The sequence below is a fragment of the Dendrobates tinctorius genome, unplaced genomic scaffold (assembly GCF_039654945.1).
Source record: "Dendrobates tinctorius isolate UK_male_01 unplaced genomic scaffold, ASM3965494v1 ptg000016l, whole genome shotgun sequence".
Classification (NCBI taxonomy): domain Eukaryota; kingdom Metazoa; phylum Chordata; class Amphibia; order Anura; family Dendrobatidae; genus Dendrobates; species Dendrobates tinctorius.
In genome coordinates this window covers 58,385,775-58,410,000 of record NW_027361684.1, presented here as the reverse complement: position 1 = coordinate 58,410,000, position 24,226 = coordinate 58,385,775, and the positions used below count along the sequence as shown (strand labels likewise).

The window sequence follows — 24,226 nt, the reverse complement described above, 5'->3', positions numbered from 1 at the left end:
GATTATAGTGTAGTGTGACAACACCTGTATTTATAATTTTACTGTCAGCTAGCTGGTGGTGTTTAACAAAGGCTGGAAGGAGGGAAGTAATTGGAATTTGTCTGCAACATGCCAGATGAATGACGACACTGGACATTTTGCTGTGTTACAGTAAATGTACCTTGTTGGTAAAATAACCCTTATGTGTAGCATCACATAGTGACAGGATTGTATGCGAGATATGGCCCACAAAGCTGTCTTTTAAGAAAGTGTGCGAGAATAGCAGATGCTTAAAAAATACAAAAAAATTGTAGAACAAATTTTTTATTTATAACATTTACGGTAATTAAATATGTTTAAAATGTATATATATTTCCTTAGTCATTTATTAGACAAAAAAAAATGATAAAGATGATATCAGGTGTTAGTATCAGGGGCCGTAAAGCATGTTGATAGAAAAACTGCTCTTGCTATGACTTTATGTGGTCACCCTGGTCAAAAACTCTGCTTCTACCAAAAGCAAAGCCTACTGAATTAATGCACAACTAGTAGTGTGTTTTCTAGGGATAACCAGTAGGCTGAAGGTTACAGAATGGTTTTCTGGCAAACAAATCTCTTGGAAGGTAATGATTCTCCTTCTGGAAATCAAGATGGTGTATGGACCTTTACAAGCTCCTTGAGAAAAATTAGCTGCTCTTCACCAGGAATACAACTGTACCTCTCATGCCCCCTATTGGTTGTTAACCTTTAAGTCAATATCAAACCCATCAAGGAACGTGAAAATAATTGCAATTTGTAGATACAGTATAAAAGGATATACAGTAAGTAGATTAGTTTCTGCTCATATCTGGACTGCCAGCTTTCTTTGGAGCTTTTGTCACAGGTAGTCATTAATACATGGTGCCGCTTGCAGATCTATTTTTCTCATCAAAATAACAGACAACTTGGTGGAATCTATTATGAATATCCTGAAGGTCAATGATCTGCTTCAGATGTAGAAGGTGTTCATCTTAAGGTCCCGTATCACTTAGTGATGCACCAGTGATCCTGACAACGATACGACCTGGTAAGGATTGCTGGTGCGTCGCTAAATGGTCGCTAGTAAGCTGCCAAACAGGCAGATCTCTTCAGCGACGAAGCAACCATCCAGCGATCCTCGGATACCTTGTCACACAGCAGCTTTTCTGAACGATTCCAGCCTGCGTCGCTGAGTTCTGCGTCGCCAACGAGGTCGCTTGTCGGTTCAAACACAGCAATGCGCGCTGGCCAGCGGGACACAGACGATGAAAAAATGGCCCAAGACATTCAAGCAGGATCAGCGATATCCAGCCTCCCCGCCGGTCGCCGCTGCGTGTCACAAGTAGCGAGATCGCTGGTGAGGTCGCTGTTGTGTCACAAAATCAGTGACGCTTCAGCGATCTCGCTATGCGAGATGGGGGTTTTAGTAACTAATAGTGCTCTGCAGGTGTTAACCGAGGACCATTATATCTCTGCTGGCCACACTGAACAAAACCCCAGATGTACCAGATGTGTTTGTAGGTCCTAACCATGGATGAGTTACAAGAGAAGCATAAGTCCACACTATATACTAGTACTGTCCAACAAGCTGGAGCTGCTCAAATCAACTGCCACTAGCTCCATTTTCCCATTAAGTAAAATCGTGGCATGATGATTTTGTAACACAGAGAAGAATTCTATCCTGGTTCCCCAATATGAAAAACGCTGAACTTTAAAGAAAACTGGAGCAGCCAAGCTTTTTCTGACAGCATGTCAATTGTCCATGGAAGTTCATGTATAGATGTAAAAAAAAGCATTTACATTGCCAATGGTGAAAGGGTTTGTGGTTCAAGAGTAATTTTGAAGTCTTGGAAAGTAACTAAAAGGTGATCAAAGGCTATAACAAACATGGTAATGCATGGGCCAGTCATGTCCAGACAAAAGTGTGCAGCTCCGTGACCTCATCTACATCACAAACTGGTGCACGTGCCCTTTAAACTAACACGGTATCATTCACAAAGTGGACAAAAACTAGTGCAAATTGTGATTCATTTGATAATTTGTTTGGAAAATCGCTCATGAGCCCTAGCACACTGATTCGCGTTTGTCACAGTGATTTTCATGTGCCGTCTGTTGGGCGCACAGACACAAAAAACCTATTTCCCCAGGGATATTGCTCTATGATTTTCCTTATAATTGGCATAAACATTTGTAATGATAAAACAAAAAATGGGGGATTGATATGGAAATGGAGAAAAAACCCAAATATAATTATTTGGATGGATCAGTCATGCGTACTCTAAAATGTTTTTTTTTTTTACAGACTAACCTTGAAGCATATTTACATATCACGGAACATTTCGCAGTGAAAAAGACATGAAGCGTTGTATATTGCTTGCATTAATACTCAGATCAGCCGACAGTATACCATTAGACTTAAATGCACACATATACATTGATAAGATGTCACGAGGTTAAGTGAAAGCTTAAACAGCCCACTGACAAAAAAAAATAGAAAGAGGAAACGTTTAAGAGATGCTTTCCGCTGTCAAGCTGCATTTTCCTTCCAAAAAAATTACTTATAAACACATGCTAATCTCAGAAAAGAGAAATCTTGGCTCTCGCCACACTGTGTTGTGCACATGCTTATCTATTTATTACCGCAGAAGAAAACCAATACTCACAAAAAACATAAAATGACAGGGATGTTTGAGTTTACACTCGGTAACAAACTGTCACATACACAGACTGAAGATAAAAATGTCATTGCATGCCTGTCAAAAGAGAATTCTGCTGAGATTTGGAAACCTTGTGTTTACCGTAACCTCTACACATCACACAAAAGTAGATGTGTGTATCCGTCTAATAATTCTGGACAAGAAAACATTTATTACAGGCGTCCTTGGCTTTAGAGAACCATTTTTTATTTGTCTTATTAGTGAAAATTTTGCTGGAAAGTAGAATACTCAGCTCTGCACACACCCTATTACCAATGTTGCTTGACTTCAGCCTTGGGAACAGCAAACAGCAGTTTCATAGGTGTACATTAACTTGGACACACAGGGGAAAATTTATCAAGCTACTTACGGTAGAATTGTGTCTGTGTAAATCTGGTGCATTTTAATACTGTCTACTCTTAACAGGAACCTGTCATGTTGCAATATAATCTGGAGCTTAATAGTGTTCTAAAGCTGCCTAGTCGCCTTACTGAAAAGCCTGGCTCCCTCACTGAAATTACCAGGAGTACGCACATCTTGACACATTGACTGACAGCCACCTCTGCATTAAGCCACTGCAGAGCTGGCTGTCAGTCGACGTATCTGGATGTGCTTACATACGTACTGAGCAGTGACTGGAGCTGTGTTGGCACACCTCCAAGACTGAAAGCCAGAGGCTGCCAGGAGCAATAAACTTTATTTCCTCCCGGTAGCTGCGTATTGAGTGCAGCAGGCTGGACAGCTTTAGAACACAATTAACCTGAAGATTTACTTCATATATATGCATGTTAATAGCATTTTGGGATATAACAGATTTTAAGTTTGTAAATAATAATTAGACAGTAAGATGTTTTAATGTATTTCCAGTCTAGGATACAATTTTTAATGCTAGATGGGAGTTTTCTAAAAAATTTGGTTGCTTGTATTTCTCAGATATAAATGTAAGGCTATCTTCACATTTATATTTCCATTGTCTACTAATGGTTCCATCACTTATCAGCAAGTTTAGCGCAGCCTGCAGCACGATTTTTGTTATTAGAACGATACTCTCAATGAAACCCCTGAATTCCACAGTGCACATATAAACAGAAAGCAAATAAATGTCATGTCTGCCTAAGCATCGTTATCCTGAAGAATATCTGGACCATGTGGTAGATGCAGACTGGAACCAATAACTGTGAAAATCTTTAGAGTCAGTGATCATGGCTCCACTTCTGCTAAAAACAGATTTTAAATCAAAAGGGAAGATTTTTACAGTGGCAAGTTGTATTATATACCGTATTTTTCGGATTATAAGACGCACCCCCCCCCCCAAATTTGGGGGGAAAACGGGGGTGCATCTTATAATGCGGATATACCTTACCGGCCGCAGGCTGGGATGAGGGAGTGTCCGGTGTTCTGGGTGTCCGGGTGTCCCGATGCTGCTGCGGGGGCTCTGTAGACATCTTGTGAAAAGGCCAGAGCCCCTTCAGTGACATGGTTTCCCCCATGCGGTGGACTGGACTCCGGGAAAATGTCTGCCGGCCGGGGGTGGCGCATGCGCAGATGGAGATCTCGGCACCAAGATCTCGGGAGATGAAATCTCAGAGCTGAGATCTCATGTCACTGTGGGGACTCTGGCCTTTCACAAGATATCGGCAGAGCCCCTGCAGCAGCACCGGAAACCTGCAGTGGTGCACCGCACATCCGAACACCCCCTCATCCCAGCCTGCAGCAATGTTCCACTCTTGCCTCTTCTAGCAGCGACCCTGGGACCCCGATTCACCCCAGCCACCACCCCCGGTAAGCAATAAGACACATGGATTATAAGAAAACACTTTTTTATTAAAAAAAATTTTTTTTTCCAATTTTTCTCCTCAAAATTTGGGTTGAGTCTTATAATCCGAAAAATACGGTAATTGTTCTGCGTTTGACAATGACTTTCTCATTTCAAAGGTTCTCGTCAAATTGTTGCTCACAGTAAGAGAGGTTGTTTTATTTTGCAGGAAGTTATTAGGTGTATTTGCAATCGCATTTTATTTAGGCTTTTAAATGCCCTTTTTTCAGTTTAAAACTAGTAATACTCATTTAGTAATCTCTATATTACACCAAGTCCCTCAATTTCATATCCCTCCTACTCATATCTAAGATGATCTGTCTCCTCAACATAGCTGTATGTGATCTTCTGCTGGAGTCACTGTGGCAAGTTGATCCTGCTCTGTTTATTACTGACTTGACATTACCAGTTGGTCCAAGATTCACACCAATCGTATTTCTGAAAAAGTAGCACCCATCAGAGAGGGAACAGAAAGTGAATGTGCAAACAACAGATTTTGATAGGGGAAAGCACGGCCTGTCAAACATTTCTAATGTAGAGTAAAGGTAGAATTACATTGCATCTAGTCATTTAATTTTTGACCAATGTAAGTTTGTCAGAGTAAAGAATGTTACTCGTTATAGGCCCTTTGTGTAGGGATCATTAAACTGCAACACATTTCTATCCCTCCCAAAATGTCCTTCAATGACATCTTCTTGCTTGCATTCACTAGACATGCCTAAGACAGGGTTTAAAGGCAAAACCAAATTCTTTTTCTGTGGCTCCTGGATGCAAGAATTTAAAATGAAATAGCTAAAGAGGGCACAATGGGATTTGGGAGCCAGATAGCGTTCAGGGTCTAATTCTTATAGCTACTAGCTTATAACCAGAAGACCATTTTAAAGAAAGACTGCTCAAGGATGACAACAGCATAAAATATTGGATAACTTGTTGAGTAACTTTAAGTTTCTATTAGAGGAGGAGAGTGCAGAGCAATGGAGCAGATTGGGGCGGTTATGCAGATGCAGTGCAATCACATTTGTAGGTAGGCTGGTCTGGATGGCACACTTGTACGGAGAAGCGGGAAATAACACCGAGAGCGGAGGCCGGAATCACCGGACGGAGCGGAAATAACGGAGAGCGACAATTAAGCAAGTATGTTCATCCACCCAGCTCTCCTGTCTGTCTATGAAGAGCACATAGTCCATCACCCAGCTTTGCACATAGACTTGGCTCTGCACCTAGCATTCACATGGTATGTTCATCCACCCAGCTCTCCTGCTGTCTGTCTATGAAGAGCACATAGTCCATCACCCAGCTTTGCACCTAGCATTCACATGGTATGTTCATCCACACCCAGCTCTCCTGCTGTCTGTCTATGAAGAGCACATAGTCCATCACCCAGCTTTGCACATAGACTTGCCTCTGCACCTAGCATTCACATGGTATGTTCATCCACCCAGCAATCCTGCTGTCTGTCTATGAAGAGCACATAGTCCATCACCCAGCTTTGCACAGACTTGCCTCTGCACCTAGCATTCACATGGTATGTTCATCCACCCAGCTCTCCTGCTGTCTATGAAGAGCACATAGTCCATCACCCAGCTTTGCACATAGACTTGCCTCTGCACCTAGCATTCACATGGTATGTTCATCCACCCAGCTCTCCTACTGTCTGTCTATGAAGAGCACATAGTCCATCACCCAGCTTTGCACATAGACTTGCCTCTGCACCTAGCATTCACATGGTATGTTCATCCACCCAGCTCTCCTGCTGTCTGTCTATGAAGAGTACATAGTCCATCACCCAGCTTTGCACATAGACTTGCCTCTGCACCTAGCATTCACATGGTATGTTCATCCACCCAGCTCTCCTGCACCCCCAAAGCCGGACAACCCATTTAATACCACTATTTTAGCTTTAAATGGTCATTGTTAATTTTAGTCTAATATGCGGGGGCAAATTTACACAGCGGTCTCTGAGATCTGCAAATCACAATACAAAAAGGACTGCTCATATCATGAGTGAATATTCACAGACACATTCAAAATAAGGGTCCAGGGTAAGTTCCCCAGTCTAGAATCTTATTGAGGATCCCTGTTCTCTTAGTACTATGTTTACAATCAGAATATTCTTAGCTATGGGAAATGCAAGTGTTTTTTTTCCATGTATGGACCTGTCATACATGCACAAATGAAACAGCAGATATCAGGGCTTCTACAGCTTTGTTTCTTAAGCAGGCTATTTTTATTTCACCAGCAACATTGCTTTGAGAATTTTCAAGCCTGATGTATACCTTTAAAATCACTAAACAAGATGTAAAACAAAATGAAACAGTGCGCTGGGTTACTCCAAGCCTGCAATTTTCATTGTTCTATTCTCCATATTAAGCAATGAAGACATTCTGAACCTCTGAAGGCCACGGACTGGCAATTACAATTTAGTAATAACGGCCTAGATATAACAAAGCTGAAGAAAACAAATGTATATAAAACTCTTGCCCAATGCATCACCAAATTGAGTTAGCATTATCACTAGAACAATATATGCTCTATTTCCCATTATTTATCAAGCCCAATCCATTTCTTTCCTTACCAATTACATCCCCTATCATTTCCAAAATCTACAAACTGTTTTCAATCAACAGATTTCTTTATTATAGTGTGCAGCCCGCTTGTTACTCCCACTCTCCTATGTCAAATCCTTGATTGGACAAGCAGCTTTGAATTTAACATGGACTGTGATTGCACATATCAAATAAATTAAGGCTGCCAATCTCCCCTTGGAGCATCTCCTTTATCTGTAGTATGGCTCAAGAGCAACCTGAGTGCATTTGCTTAGGGGCAAATGAAAGGGGTTGAAATGTAGACAAAAACTCTCACTTATTGCATTTTGATGACTTTTCAACTACTCCATAGAAAAACCTATGGCTACAATCACTACAGGTAAAGGAAAATGCATGAAAAGAAAATTAACTAGAACCCAGTAAATCAACTTAATAGCTAAAATAATAAATGTGGAAAACAGCATTGATGACATATATTATTAATACTAAACTATTTCCATTACACAATTTGAACTTGACAAGCCTTTTCACATTCTCCATGTTACCAGGTGGTCTGCACACAATACAAGCTCTGGTGAAAGCATACGTTATCAGGTTGAACAACAGTAACTTAGCATTATTCTGCACAGCTGTTTCCGGATCTATATTGATAATAGCTTAAATCTTGAGACAATGTAAAACCGTCTTTTGATTGAGTTATATTTCAAAACTAACAATAAATGTAATACTTTTCCAACATGCACAAGTGGCCCAAGGTTACAAAGAACTTGTCAGGAACATTTACACAACTAAAACGCCACCACTGCGTTATAGGACAGGGGATTACATTTCTGCACTTATTTTATTAACTCTGTCCTGCAGTAAAACATTTAATTGTACACTACATGCAATCCACCCCCAAATTATCAAGGAGGTCATGCCTCTCTTTTGAGTAGTCACATTGGCTTTCTCTTTTCTGACTGATAAATGTTACGCATTATAAAAATGAAACAGTCCTTTCTGGATGCTTACCTAATGACATTTGAGTGGTTTGAATACTTATACATTGCCCTATACTTATTACAAAAATAAAACACTGTATATACTCGAGTATAAGCTGACCCAAATATAAGCAGAGGCACCTAAATTTTACCTAAAAAACCTCGGAAAACTTAATGACTTGAGTATAAGCCTGGTATACACTCTCCCCTAATCCCCATCCTGGTATGCATGGCCTCCTCATCCCCTTCCTGGTATGCATGGCCCCCTCATCCCTATCGTGGTGTTCACGGTCTCCTCATCCCTATCCTGGTATGCATGGCCTCCTCATTCCTATCCTGGTATGCATAGCCAACTCATCCCTATCCTGGTGTGCATGGCCCCAATCAGAAACACATGAAAAAAACAAACATCCTACTTGCCGGAAAGGCCGGAGCCCCCGCATTTCCATTGTTGTAATGCTGAATTGAGCTTCATGAAAATGGCAGCGCATAGTGAGATCTCGGGAGACGAGCTCTCGTCCCGGGAGATGAGATCTCGGCTCATGAGATCTCGGCTCCTGAGATCTCACTCTGCGCATGCGCTGCCTCCGGTGGCCATTTTCCTGAAACTCAGCATTACAACAATGGAAGTGCGGGGGCTCCGGCCTTTCACAAAACGCCGGCGGAGCCCCTGCACCACCGATCACCTGCCAAACTGTCGCTAATCAGCCTCGGATGTGTCTCCTGGTAAGTGCATCTGTACCATAAGACGCACCCCCATTTCTCCCCAAAATTTTTTGCGAAAAAAATGCGTCTTATGGTCCGAAAAATACAGTATTTTATCAGCATTACTGCATTGCTAGTAGTTCGTCTATAACATCTGTTTAGTATATTGAGCCTTCAGTATTCTATTATCGTCAGGTGACCAATCAAAAACTGCAAACTCAGCTTCGATCACGTAATCTTAATTATTGTTGCATCATCTACTTTTATAAATGCTCTCTGTGTAAGGCATACAGTTTTAGGATTTCTTAGCTTCATTTCTCAGCATACTGACATGTTTCAATGTTTTTTTTTCAGATATGCCTCGTTCTTGTATTAAAGTGGACAGTTTTTGCTACATATACGGAGAAGTCACTTTTGCATCGTAAAGGCGAAACTTGACCACCATAATACGGAAAGAATACAACTTGAATTTTGGCTGCAAAATCGGAGATCAGGACAAGAGTTGGGCTCCACACATGCTGCAATAAAAGGGCATCACATCTTACCCAGTGGTTGCATGGGAAGAAGCATTCTATGCCTTTTGCAGTCCCTATGATTTGGAGAGAGCCAACTGATCACAATACCAATTATTATTTCTGCATGGGGCCCCGTTAGAAAAGGAGTTTCAAGGAAGAAATTGACTTTACAGTATCCAAACATTCCATCTGCAATATGGCAGTACCGTATACAGAAAAACTGCCAGTTCCAAAAGCACCAGAAACATTTTCAGTCGAGTCAAGTGAGGAAGAAGAGGAGCATTCTTGTCATCATAAAGCATCTTCCTCTCACAACCCAGACTTTCTGTCAGCAACCTCAACTGAACCACACCTTGTAACAAGAAGTGAAATGAACGATCTTGTTTGAGATTTGGATCCGCCCAAGAGTAAAGCTGAGATCTTAGGTTCCAGGCTGCAGTAGTGGAATCTCCTAGCGGGTGATGTTCGGATTTCTTTGTTCTGCAACAGTGATAAAGATCTAGTCCAATATTTCTACATGGAAAGAGATCTTGTGGCATGCAAAAACAAGCAGTTTAATAGAAGCTCTGAAGATAACTCATAATACAGAGGAATGGAGGCTGTTCATCAATTAGTCCAAAGCAAGCCTAAAAGAAATCTTGCTGCAAAATGGCCATGAGCTACCTTCAATTCCTATAACATGAAACAGCTGTTGAGATGCCTGAACTATGACAAAAGATTTGTGGCCCCTCTATCGTGGCTTAAAGGTCGTTGCCCTCTTACTTGGTCACCAGGGTAGTGACAAAGTGCTACTACTTTCTGTGTGGGGGATAGTCGTGCAAGAGAATATCACTACAATAAGAGAGACTGGCCTCTCCGACATTCACTTCAGCCAGGGAATAAAAATGTCCTGCATCCAGCAATTTTGACACACATATCAATTTGGGCCTAATAAATAACTTTGTAAAGGCAATGGATAAAAATGCAAAAGCATTCAAGTATTTCATTTATACATTTCCAAGGTTGAGTGAAGCAAAGATAAAGGAAGGAGTCTTTATTGAACCTTAGATTTGTAAGCTTCTTCAAGTTGAGGAATTTCTCCGTTTGTTGCAAGGAAAAGGCTGCGGCTGCGTGGGTAGCATTTGCATTAGTGGTAACTAATTTTTTGTGCAAACTCAAGAGCAGATCACTATGAAGAGTTGGTGGAAAATCTCCTTAAAACATATACAGATATTGGCTGTAACATGATTTATTCCTTACATTTGCATCTAGACTTCTTTCCACCAAACCGCAGAGCAGTGAGCTACAAGCACGGTGAAAGATTTCACCAAAATATTGCAGCTTTGGAGAAAAGATATCAAGGAAAAAGGTATCCATGAATAATTGCAGATTACTGTTTGACAATTGTAAAAGTTGATCCGATGCAGGAGCACAGGAGACAAGAAAAAAAAAAAGAGTGGTGACTGAATGAGGACCAAATTTTGTAGTGCAATTTATGTAACTGTTTATAATTTGAAATAGTGTTCAGATATGTTTTAGCTATTTGAATTCTTGCCAAGTTTCCTCTAAATATCAGAAAACTTGCATAAAATATTCTGCATCTTTATATTAGCAAAATAAAAATGTTTCAAAGTACCCAAACTTTTATGCATTAAGTATATATAGCAGCAAAAGAAAAACTATGATATCATAGAAACAAGAGCCAACTAAACATTTTTATTGTCAGATTTGAATAAAGGAGGTGAAAATCATTATGAAATGACATTTTAAAATATACAGAACAGTGCTGCATGATAAAATCACTTGTCCAGTTTGTTCTGCATGAAAAGGATGCGTTCAATGCAACGTCAAATTATTCAACAAGAACAACAAGGCCACTTTCACATGGCAATTATACGAATCACATTTGATGCAAAAGTGGAGGCTAAGCGATAAAATATCATGGAAAGATCTATATCTGCACAAAAATTTTTCACCTTATTGCCCTTTGGGGAACGCCCAACAAGGCGTAGCCAAGAACCATGCAACAAATGTACTAAATTTTGCACCAGAAAAGTTGCAGAATCAGATCACAAATCTAAAGCAGCTGATTATTTCACTTTGTGGCGCATGGGCAGCTCCAAGTGCAAAATTTCCTTATAAATCCAATGCCTCAAACCAGTGCACTTTTTGTTCACGACTCTAGCACAAAATGTCAGCTTTCTTAAATTATTCTCAGTCTTTTACTGACCTGAATGGGCAGCATGTAATTTTGCATCAGTAGTTAGACCTGGAATAAGCTCTTTACTAGGGGATCTGTCTTAGGTAATGCTGCTGTCCTCTCCATTAGTATCCACTTGTTTATTTAAACGGAACCCGATAGCAGGATTGTGCACAGTAACCTACACAATCAGGTCAGTGAGGGATCAGTGACCTGTCAGCAGTCTGCATTATGAATAACTAACACTGAACTGCGCAACACATTTCAGGGAAATTCTTATCCCCAGAGAAAATTTTATTGTATCTTATAGATTTTAATATGCTGAACACGAATATGTGCTTCAAAAGTCTGTATCACGCAAGGTTTTTAACCCCTTCTTGACCTGTGCTTTTTTCGATTTTTCGTTTTTCACTCCCCTTCTTTCCAGAGCTATAACTTTTCTATTTTTCTGTGAATATGGCCATGTGAGGGCTTATTTTTTGCGGGACGAGTTGTACTTTTGAACACCACCATTGGTTTTACCATGTCATGTACTCTTAAACGGGGAAAAAAATTCCAAGTGCGGTGAAATTGCAAAAAAAGTGCAATCTCACACTTGTTTTTTATTTGGATTTTTTGCAAGGTTCACTAAATGCTAAAACTGACCTGCCATTATGATTCTCCAGGTCATTATGAGTTCATAGACACCAAACATGTCTAGGTTTTTCTTTTATCTAAGTGGTGAAAAAAAAATTCCAAAATTTGCTTAAAAAATTGCGCAATTTTCCGAGACCCGTAGCGTCTCCTTTTTTCGTGATCTTGGGTTGGGCTCAGGCTTATTTTTTGCGTGCCGAGCTGATGTTTTTAATGATACCACTTTTTTGCAGATACATTCTTTTGATTGCCCGTTATTGCATTTTAATGCAATGTCGAGGCGACCAAAAAATGTAATTCTGGCGTTTTGATTTTTCTTATCGCTACGCCGTTTAGCGATTAGGTTAATTGCCTTTTTTATTGATATATCGGGGGATTCTGAACACGGTGATACCAAATATGTGTAGGTTTCATTTTTTTATTGTTTTATTTTGATTGGGGCGAGCTTAAGTTTTATTAATTTTTTTAAACACTTTTTTTTTTTTGTTTTACTTTTGGCATGCTTCAATAGCCTCCATTGGAGGCTAGAAGCTGCCACAGCGCGATTGCCTCTGCTACATAGAGGTGATGCTCAGATCACCTCAATGTAGCAGAATTACAGGATTGCTATGAGCGTCGTCCACAGGGTGGCGCTCATAGCAATCTGCCATCATCAACCATAGAGGTCTCGAGGAGACCTCTGGTTGTGATGGCACCGCAGTGATGACCCCCGATCACGTGACAGTGATTGTTGCTGCGCATATTTCTGGACCAGCATCCGGAAGTACATTTAAATGCCCGCTGTCAGAGTTTGACAGCGGCATATAACTACTTAATAGGCACGGGTGGATCGCGATTCCACTTGCGCCTATTGCAGGCACATGTCAGCTGTTAAAAACAGCCGATATGTCGCGGCTTTGAGGTGGGCTCACGCAGGGGCCCACCTCAAAGCGGGGATACTGCCAACTGACTTACTATTCCGTTAGCTTGGGAGTAAGAGGTTAAGAAACAGTTTATAGTCTACATTATGACATCCGAGACACTACATACATGTTCATCGATGTCAGTAGCACAAGCAATTGTTCAAAAGTGTTTTGCAGATGACTTTCGTTTATAATCCATGCCAGATGCTTCTTGAATAAGATTCCAGTAATAGTCAGCCAGCATTGATGTACTCCACTTTCCCTGGTACCTTTTCTCCATCAGCGCAATGTCTTGGTGAAATCTTTCACCGTGTTCATCGCTAACGGCACCAAGATTGGCTGGAAAAAAGTCCAAGTGAGAATGTAGAAAATGCATTTTTAGTGACATATTGTATTTCATCAAATGATATGCTGTGAGCATGTTGTCCACGAGTTGTTCAAAGTTTGGTGCCCTGCTGTTGCCAAGGAAGTTGAAGGTCACATCTTTAAAGGCTCTCCATGCACTTGTTCAGCACCTTGCAAAAGACCATCAAAGCTACTGTCATTCATTATATCTCTGATCTGTGGGCCAATAAAAACGCCTTCTTTAATCTTTGCATCACTTATTCTTGGAAATTTCTGTCGCAAGTAAAAAAAAGGCTTCCAATTCTTTGCTCCTTGCTTTGACAAAATTCTTCATAAGCCCAAGTTTAATATGCAAAGGAGGGTGAAATATCTTTGCTGGATCAACGAGAGGATTATGTTTAACATTCTTCTGTCCAGCAACCAGGTTTTCACGGAGTGGTCAGTCCTTTCTGAAATAGTGCATTTCTCGTGTACAACTGTCCCACTTACAAATAAAACACTTAAAATACTTGGTGTCCAAGCTGCAGTCCAAGAAGAAGTGCAACTTTTAGATCACCACATATGTTCCAGTTCTAATTTCTATAATTAATGCGGGTCAACAGTAACTCCATATACTCATATGTTTCTTTCATGTGTACGGCATGTCCAATAGGTATAGAAGGATAGATATTTCCGTTGTGTAGTAAAACAGCCTTCAGACTTAAAACTGATGAGTTAATGAAAAGTCGCCATTCCTTCGGGTCATGTTCGCATCCAAGAGCACCAAACAACCCCAAAACGTCGGAGCAAAAGGTTAAACTGTCAACATGGTTGAAAAATTGATTAAGGTCTTCTTGATGACTGCAAAAAACAGAAACTCTTGTTCCTGGTAATAAGAAATTCCATTCTAGTAGCCTTGTTCCGAATAATTCTGCCTGCCTTTTTGACAATTTAAAAAAAAATTTGAGGTCATTTCTGAAATCAGCATGGAAAAATCTATCAGGAACACTCAAAATTGTCCGAGGGCAAAAACCTTGGTAACACAGTGTAATCAGAGCACCACATACCCCGACCCCTCCTTAGGGCACGAGAATCTCATTAATACAAAACTTAAAATAAAGATTAAAGAACAAGCACAAGACTGATTTCATCAACCAAGGTATCATTTTAATCAGTATAATGGCGCCAACCTGACACTGTCTGTAGGTTGCTGTGCACAGTCCTGCTGACAGGTTTCCTTTAAAACTAATGGTCCATTTAGACATTTCAATAATCATCAATTACTTTTAGGAATACAGGTTTTCTGATCGACCTACCAGTGTTCTAAAAAAAATTGTCGGATAAAAAGATTTATTTTCATACGCAAGCTTAAAAATCATTTTTGGCAGCACATCTTCCTGTGTAAATAGGCAGATAAAATGATGCCATTTTTCAAACAATATGATCTTATTAATGATCATTTTCTGTGCATTGAATATTCATTAATCTGTCTAAACTGGCCATTAAACAACTGCAGATTGGCGGTAGCTGTGGATGTGTCCCCTAATGGTTCCATTATATTGTATCAGGAGATCTAATAGTAGAGTTTGTAATGAGCCTCACATTCTGAAGTACTGCCCCTCTCCCCATCCTGAATGCTGTAGACAAAAGCTGTTAAATTACACGCATCTCGAGCTTCAACATGTCACTCTGCAGTGAGAGCAGACTGTTTGTCAATACATGTCTCACACTGAGCCTGGAATAAACTAAGGTGAGAGCATGTTCTACCTTCCCGAGTGTTTTTCTGCCTGCTTATGATTGGTCAGCATCAGGAGGAATAAGTACACACCTCCAGTAAACTATCTGCTAGAGGCAAAATTAAAAAACAAAAACACACCAAAACTTTATACTGCTCTGCACTGCCTATTGCATCACGTGTCCAGTTCAAAATTAAAAATTTGCTCTTTAAGTGTACTTATGAGTTCAAGTGATTTTTCAGAATATGTGCATATACGTGAAAAATAACAATTTTTGGTCATTTTTCTTAAGTTTTACACTTTGGAGACGCTCTCTCCAATTTCTATTTACTGTTGAACCAGAGGACTGGCTTTTGTGTCGTCTTCCTTGCATAATACGCACAGAAAGAAGGATTCCTGCTCCTTCTCTGTGAACATAAGCGATAGCGTAGATGTGGATCCATCATTGGAGTGAACAAAATTTGCTGGAATCTGCCTGGTCTTCTCATTGTGCTAAAAGCTCTTCATTCCTCCAGCTTTATAAGGTTCAATAGGAGCTGCAACCTGATACTTCAGTGAGCTGGTAGTCTGTCTTTTGGTGCCTAAGATGGATTTGAGCGTTTTTCCAGAGTGGTTGGTGAGTTCATGGACTTAGTTTCTAAGAAATTTTGCGTTATGCACTGGTAGTCATGATATGATTAATTGTATAGCCTACCGAAAACACTAACAAAATGCATTGTAAGCAACAAAAATTAATTTTTTTAGATAAACACTTAAATATCCATGGAATATTAAATCTTACAAAACACATTTAAAGAATGGATGATCTACTTACTACAATGGAAGTACAGACTAAATGCAGACTAAACCATATTCTTTCACATATCATCAAGGAGTGAATAGCAACCTATTATGCATCAATTACAGATGACCTTTGGAGCCGATCAAGGTTCAGTTACAATCACACAAAAATTTCCCTGATGTGCAAGTATATGGCATTTATACAAGGCATAAAATGTAATCAGTGTGACTGGATAGTTGCATTTTAATTTCAAATCACCAGGAACAGAGTATCAGGGACAATAGAAATGGTTCTTTAAAGTGATATAAAGGAATACTGAAAATGGTACAAAAATCTGTTAAGTCTTCCGCATTTAGATTTGCTTTTGATTTTTTTTTTTTTTTTAACAATCATTCACCAACATATTACATGGGACATAAATAATTTTTTAACACACAGCTTTTACACAGAATATTGAAGATGACATTTTTAAGCATCAAGCGAGCAATTGTTGGTTAGTAATATACTTCATAATCCTTATAGGACAAAGAGTAGCACCTTCAATGATCACTCTAAATTCACTGTGACACCAAGAATTGTATCAGCCCCATGTTTGGCACTTTGTTAATAGAGTTTCCAGTCTAACAATTACTTTAAAATTATGAGCTTTTTATTAGAAGGATCATTGCAACAGGATCTCCATAAAATATAGATTCTCGTGTTGTAAGGCTATGGCTATATTATCAAGGTCACTGGAGGCTCTAGTCAAAGCAATAATTAACAGTAATCTTGGAGTACAAAAAAATATAAAAAATTGTGCAGCATACAGCGCTACTATTCTTCTACACAAAATTACGGAAAATGAAAGCCCCCGTTTGTTATAACAAACTTTAAGGGGGTTCTCCAAGAATGTAATATGTCCCCCATCATTTAATTAAAATGGTAGCCCATCTTAGTAATGTTAGGACAGGCTGCAGTCTGAAGAAACACAGCTGCTGTCTGAAGAAACACAGCTACAGAGACTTTTGTTTCAACTGACAGAGGAGCTGTATTATAAGCACACATACCGTTGAGGTGCCAAAGAGGGGCTGTGATAGGAGAAATTTAGTATATTTAAAGAACTAAAAGAATTCTCAATTAACTATATTGTTGATTTTCAAAATAGAGCATAAGATCATGTGAGTTTAGCCAGATCGAACAAGGAGACTGAGGCTAGCTCATCTTAGTGAACTTTCAGGCTCAAAGGAGATCTTGCACTTTGAGAAGTAGAAGGGTTAGAGGAAATGGTAGAAGAGGTGACTCAAGACTTAAAGGCAATCTGTCTCCCTTTTTTGGACTATGAGATGCCGGCATTGACATCAGGGGCTTATCTACAGCATTCTGTAATGCTGTAGATAAGCCTCCGATGTAACCTGAAAGATAAGAAAAAAAAAAAAAAAAAAAGAAAAAAAAAAGAGTCCGGTCCGATGGGTGTCGTGGTCCGGGTCCTTCCATCTTCATGCGATGACATCCTCTTCTTCCTTTCCTGTAGTGGCTCCGGCATCAACATAGCAAACCTAGAGTTCGTGCCTGCGCAGTAGTCTCACAGGACCGCGCAGGCGCACTCTGCTCTGCCCTACTGTGAACAGAGCATAGAATAATGTGCAAGCGCATAGTTGTGATTTGTGTGAATGGCGAAACGAGATCTTGCAAACGTGCAGTAGCCTCATTCAAATGACGTCGCAATGCGCTTGCACAATGCTGTTTAATGCTCTGCTCATAGTAGGGCATGGCAGAGTGTGCCTGCGCGGTCCTGTGAGGATACTGTGCAAGCTCTCAGTTCGTTATGTGGATGACGCATCAAATCAAAGCAGGAGGACGCGATAAGGAGCAGAGAGGAGGGACGTACGCCGCAGCAAATATGCCCATCAGACCGAACCACTCTTATTTACATACAGCGCGGGAGCATATCAAATGCTATTTTTGGGGGCATACAGGAGGAGTCAGGAGCTGACAGATACATTTGTGGAATGCAGCACAGGAGCAGTTAAAGGTGGTGGCATTTGTTCATAGGCTCAAAAACTGGTGACAGCTTCCCTTTAATCATATTATATAGCACTGTGTACCTGCAATTTCTTGTTTTGCTTTCTACACAGTAAATGCTTCTCTTTTCCATTAGGTCTATGACATGTGATTAAAAACAGACTTAATATATTCATTTTTGTATAACGTGTAGCAGCAGTTGGGTGTTAAGTTACAAGGATGTGTGGTAAAGAGGCACTGAATGAATATACAGCTTCAGTATTGTGCTAATCAGGGATAAGAAGTGCTTGAGAGCAGGACTCCATATACTCTACTTGATTTGCCAATATATTATATATTAGTGTGTCTATATGGGAACTAATGGCTCTTGGTGTTCTCATTTTAGTGGAGAGAAGGTCGCATTATGGAGATTACAGCATTTAAGAAAGAGATTTGAATTAGAATTATATTGGTTGCAAAAATTGATCTCTTCTGGTGCTAATTTTGAAGACTCGTGCAGTACAGGATTTGTATAATACAATATGTGCAGATATTGTGTGTTATGCAATATAAACTCTGAAGTTTGCAAAACAGCAATTTTGCTTGCAATAATTCTCTGGGGTTTTGGTTTATGAACCCATAATATAAGTTTTTTGTCTCTAGATGCGTTTCCCAATTTGGGGGAGATGAAATGTGTAAAGACTGTGTGAGATTTTGATATAATAATTGTTGAATTGGGTCTAAAGAGGTTATTGTTTTTAATAAGTATGTGATTATGTATCAGTCATAACCTGATGAATACGAGATATTTCAAGACATGAATTACAATACTGCACTTAATATAGTTTACATATAGAAATAAGGAGGCTCTAAATATCATAAAAGTTAAAACATAAGCCTTGTTTTAATTTTTATTTCAGAAATCAATAGTACACATGAAAATTAGCAACTCTGTAATATGTCTTATCAGAGAAATCTGCTTCTTTATCTAACAGGATTGATCAATCATTATCAAAATTCTCAATTCTGAGGTAAAATCTGTATTCAGTGAAGACAGACTTCCCAGTACTATGAAAGCAGATGGTAGTTAACCCCGTAATGACCACTGATATACATTTTAACGTCGTCAGTTAAAGGGAATCTGTCACCCCTTTTTTGAGATATCATATAATGATATCATTCAATTGTGTGTCACATAAGGATTCTCTTAGTACTTTTGCTTCCCCTTGACCCTGCACCTTTCATGCATAAATACCTTTTTTATATCGGTTCAGATGTATGTAAACTGCAGCTGTCCGGTCTGCTGGGCGGGGCTTATTCACCTGCTCCCCCCCTCCCTGTCTTGCTCTACACAAGAAGAAATGCATAGAGCAAGACAGGGAGGGGGGGAGCAGTTGAATAAGCCCCGCCCATCGGACCGGACAGCGGTAGTTTACATACATCTGAACAGATATAAAAAAGGTATTTATGCATGAAAGGTGCGGGGTCAGGGGGAAGCAAAAGTACTAAGAGAATCCTTATGTGACACACAATTGAATGATATCATTATATGATATCTCAAAAAAGGGGTGACAGATTCCCTTTAAGGGTACTTATCCCTCAGCGCCTCTTTTTTAACAGCGCTGAGAAATAAGGGTATAGCACCCCCCAGCGTCTGAAAATCTCCGGGGTCTCGGCTACCGTGGGTAGCTAAGACCAGCAGTTTTTTACAGTCCCCTCTTAGGTCGGTGAATAATGGAGATCATAAAAAAAAGTCCAATTTACAATTCATTTCTCTCCTCTCTGATGTGATCTAGCATATCAGAGGAGAGAGAAATGGGGTCTGCAGAGTCCCCCCGCCATCCCTGGACTTTCATGCTCCGTCCCCTGGCCTTCTGCATCATTTTCTTGGAAGAAAATGGCCGGTGCATGCCAATACCTGCCAACAATAGGGCATTTTTCCTATTGGTATATTTTGATCACTGTGATAGATCCTATCAAAGAGATCAAAAAATAGTAAATAAAACCCCCTGTCTTCCCCTTAGTAATTTTTTTCCATTCTATGCAGTTAGGTTTAGGGCTGTGGCTAGGGTTGAGGTGTTAGGGTTGTGTTAGAAATGGAGTTAGAATTGTTGAATGGAAACCGCTAGTATTGAGCGCAAGTGCTCACTACTGGAGTTTGTTCTGGTATGCACAGAGTATCACAGATCCCCGCATGTTTTTTTTGGGGGTGTCTAAGACATGAAAAATGTAGGGCAGGGACTCGAGCATGTCACTCAAGCACCTGCGATATTCAGTGCATACCCGAGCACCCGATACAAACTGTAGTAGCGAGCACTTGCGCTCTACACTAATGATGACATATTCAAATATGATGACGTAATGCTATCAAATTCTCTTTACCCGTGTTTCCCCGAAAGTAAGACCCTGTCTTACATTAATTTTACCCCAAAAAGTCCCACCCTGTCTTACTTTCGGGGGAGGTCTTACATTAGCCGAAAAAAAATGACAATTTCTTTTTAACCAATAAATTAACATTTATTAACATGCTGTTATACCCCATAACAGTGCCGTATTCCACTGCACACAGCCCCACACCCCATAACAGTGCCGTATCCCACTGCACACAGCCCCACACCCCATAACAGTGCCGTATCCCACTGCACACAGCCCCACACCCCATAACAGTGCCGTATCCCACTGCACACAGCCCCACACCCCATAACAGTGCCGTATCCCACTGCACACAGCCCCATACCCTATACAGTACATGTTTCCCTACTTGGTTTTTAAATGCTGGACGTTTTCCTCTGCGGTGCGGCTGTGGGTGCGGAAGGCCTGCAGGGAACGCTGTGCCAATCAGCAGGGAAACAGCGGTGACGTGGGGCTGGGGCGGCCAATTACAGCCCAAGCTGCTGGACCAATCAGTGCTCGAGCCGGGGGCCGGCGGCGATGTGGGGAACAGGGGCGGCCAATGAGCTGTTGAGCTGGGCGGATTGCGGGGTTAACACGGCGAGTTAACCCCATGAGCGCTGGACCCGCCCAGCTGCACCTGAGGACACCTCTGGAGCCTGGGGACCCAATGGGGGACAGCGGCGGCCCAAAGGTAAGGGCCTTACATTTCACAGCGGCCCCCAACCCTGCCTTACATTCGGGGGAGGCCTTACATTGAAGGACCCCCCCGTAACCCCCACCCTGTCTTACTTTCGGGGGGGTCCTACTTTCGGGAAAACAGGGTAGTACCTGTGGCATCAAAATGCTCACTGTATCCCTAGATAAAATCCTTGAGGGGTGTGGTTTCCAAAATGGGGTCACTTGTTGGGGGGGGTTTCCACTGTTTAGGCACATCAGGGGCTCCCCAAACGCGACATAGTGCCCACTATCGATTCTAACCAATTTTGCATTCAAAGAGTCAAACGGTGCACCTTCCTTTCCGAGCTCTGCCATGCGCCCAAATAGGAGTATTCCCCCACATATGGGGTATCGGTGTAATCAGTAGAATATGCACAACAAATTTTGTTGTCCATTTTCTCCTGTTACTATTGTGAAAATAAAAGTTTGGTACTAAAGTAAATTTTTTGTTAAAACAAAGAAATGTTAATTTCTTCCTTCTATATTGCGTCAGTTCTCATGAAGCACCTGGAGTGTTAGTAAACTTGAGTGGTGCAGTTTTTAGAATGGTGTCATCTTTGGGTATTTTCTTCCATATAGACACCTCAAAGTCACTTCAAATGTGATGTGGTCTCTAAAAAATTGTTTTATAAATTTTGTAGGAAAAATGAGAAATCGATAGTCAACTTTGAGCTTCATAACGTCCTAACGCTTGTAGGTTGTTTGCTACGCAACTTGCGAGAACTGCTACAAGGCTGGGTGGAGAGCCTGGATCTGGCCAGCTTTGGTGCTCCTGTGCTTTTCTGATGCTGCAGTGGAAAAGCTGCTGCAGCTAGCAGCAGCGGGGTGCTCATAGTTCCTATCTAAATTATCCCTTAATCTGCTCTATATGATTCAAAAAATGTTACGTTGAACATCATATTAAAAAGCAGCTAACATAAATCAATTAAAGTTTCAGACAAATAAGATTGATGTGATTGTTGCATTTTCTGTTTCTCAGGTTGCTGATACATTAGAACAGCGGTGGGTATTCTTTTATACCAAAGGCCACTTGGATATAAATACCATCCATCGGGAGCCGTAAAAAATTGCACTCTAACTCAGCCCACAAAGTGTGTCCTGGCAAAGTACACTGTCACTGGTGTTAGGACGTAATCTTTCATTGCACGCATCTCAGCATTCCGTAGAGAACTCCGCGTGCACATGCTCACAGAGCAAGAAGAATTTTACAGGCCAGTGGTCGACAAAATACAGCTGCCGGACTAAGTTTAGCGCTGCCCGGGAATCTTCATGGGGGCCAGATAAAAGTTGAAAATGAGCATGCAATGGTCACTATGCAGTATGGAGAACTTTATTGGTTTCTGTAAGATTTTTACTCTCTGATCTGTGCAAAAATTATTATGCATGGTGATTGAGGCTGTAAACTATGACCACCACCTATTGGCTTTAAAAGGACAACTATTTTTCTGGCCTGGATTGGTTATAAATAATAAACTGAAGCATATTTGCTTTCATTCACACCTGCAGATGTAGCACAAGTCACCCTGGATGTCTGCACTAGCTCTAGAAAAGATGCGATGTATTTACAAGTCTGCAGTGGTCAGATGAGAATACGCGCATCATCAGAGAACAGCCGCGCTCTTCTAGTCACCTGACCTGCTGTGACTTCCAAACTGTCACTGCTTCTGAAGGTGGCAGAAACCTCCGTGACCAGCGTGATTTGTTTCGGGGAGGGCACTGGAAAGCAAGTATAGCCACAGTTATTTTTAATCAATACAGGTCTTAAAAAAATAAAAATACATACATGGATACTGCTGTCAGACAACCCCTTTACTCAGAGCGCTTTCTAGAAATGCTTAGCAATATGTGCAGAGATTATTTTGCAGGAAGGGTAAGAGGGAGGGGTTTCAGCCTATCATTATGGACTGTGGTCAAAATGAAAAATTTCAGGTGTTTTGTTATTACCTTATTTTTCGGATTATAAGACAAACTTTTATGATCCTCAATATTAGGGAGAAAATGGGGGTGCGTCTTATAAACCGAACACTGTTCTTACCGAGGGGGTCAATGCTGTGGACCTGGAGCTGGGGGTGTTGCGGTGGTGGTGCGGTAGTCCTGCGGTGTGAGGTTGTACAGCGGCGAGTCGTAGTCGCCATTCTTCTTCCGGAGTCCGGCGTCTCACTCAGAGCAGATGGAGGAAAGCCAAGATCTCCATCAGCGCCTGTCTCTACGCAATGTCTCCAGGAGAATGGCTGTGGATGCGGTGCAGATGGAGATCTCGGCATAAAGCTCTCGGGAGATAAGATCTCAGCGCCAAGATATCCAGCTGCGCATGCGCCGCCCCGGAAGCCATTTTACCAGAGTCCACCGCATAGTAAACAGTGTGGGGGCTCTGGGCTTTCACAAAATGTCGGCGGAGCCCCCGCACCACCGAACACCCGCAGTGCCAGTCTTGCCTCCTCCAGCTGCGACCCTGCTCCACTGCAGCACCGAACACCCCTTTCTCCCATTCTGGGGTCCACAGCATTGCCCCACTCTTGCCTCCGCCAGCAGTGACCCTGGGACCCCACTTCACAGTAGCCCCACCCCAAGTAAGCAATAAGATGCCTGGATTGTAAGAAGCACCATCATTTTATTAAAAAAAGGGTTTTTTTTTTGCTATTTTTCACCTCCTAGCATCTTCTCGCCCAACCACTTGCACCAGTGACCCATTTCCGTCACATCTACTCCAGCCCCTTTCCCCTGCTGTCACCCCTCACCTAACTAAAATATTTAACCTCTCTCTCTCTTCTGGTATCTTTCCCTCCTCATTTAAGCATGCCGTCATACATCCACTACTTAAAAAACCATCCCTCGACCAAAACTGTGCCGCTAACTATAGACCTGTCTCTAATCTTCCCTTTATCTCTAAACTCCTGGAACGCCTGGTCCACTCCCGTCTTATCCGCTATCTCTTTGATAACTCTCTTCTCGACCCTCTCCAATCCGGTTTCCGCTCTTTACACTCTACTGAAACTGCCCTCACTAAAGTCTCTAATGATCTACTAACAGTTAAATCAAATGGTTATTGCTCCATGCTAATTCTCTTGGATCTCTCTGCAGCATTCGACACTGTGGATCATCAGCTCCTCCTCACTATGCTCCATTCCTTTGGCCTCAAGGACACCGTTCTCTCCTGGTTCTCCTATCTCTCTGACCGCTCCTTTACTGTATCTTTTGCTGGCTCCTCCTCCTCTCATCTTCCCCTTATTGTTGGGGTTCCTCAAGGATCAGTCCTAGGCCCACTCCTCTTCTCTTTGTACACTGCCCCTATTGGTCAAACAATCAGTAGATTTGGTTTCCAGTA

The 24,226-nt window shown here is 41.2% G+C and overlaps 1 protein-coding gene across 9 annotated transcripts in view; it reads right to left on the bottom strand.

The window, feature by feature from the left end:
- Positions 1-24,226, bottom strand: part of POLA1 (DNA polymerase alpha 1, catalytic subunit) — a 538,408-nt gene that overhangs the window by 40,814 nt on the left and 473,368 nt on the right. For 3 of the 9 annotated variants that reach the window (XM_073565907.1, XM_073565906.1, XM_073565912.1), the window contains one exon: positions 22,532-22,617. The exons of 4 other annotated variants lie outside the window; for them this stretch is intronic. In XM_073565907.1, the coding sequence (XP_073422008.1) occupies positions 22,532-22,617 (86 nt within the window). The remainder of the gene's footprint in view (positions 1-22,531; positions 22,618-24,226) is intronic. 2 more of the 9 variants (XM_073565909.1, XM_073565908.1) reach the window with 1 other exon arrangement.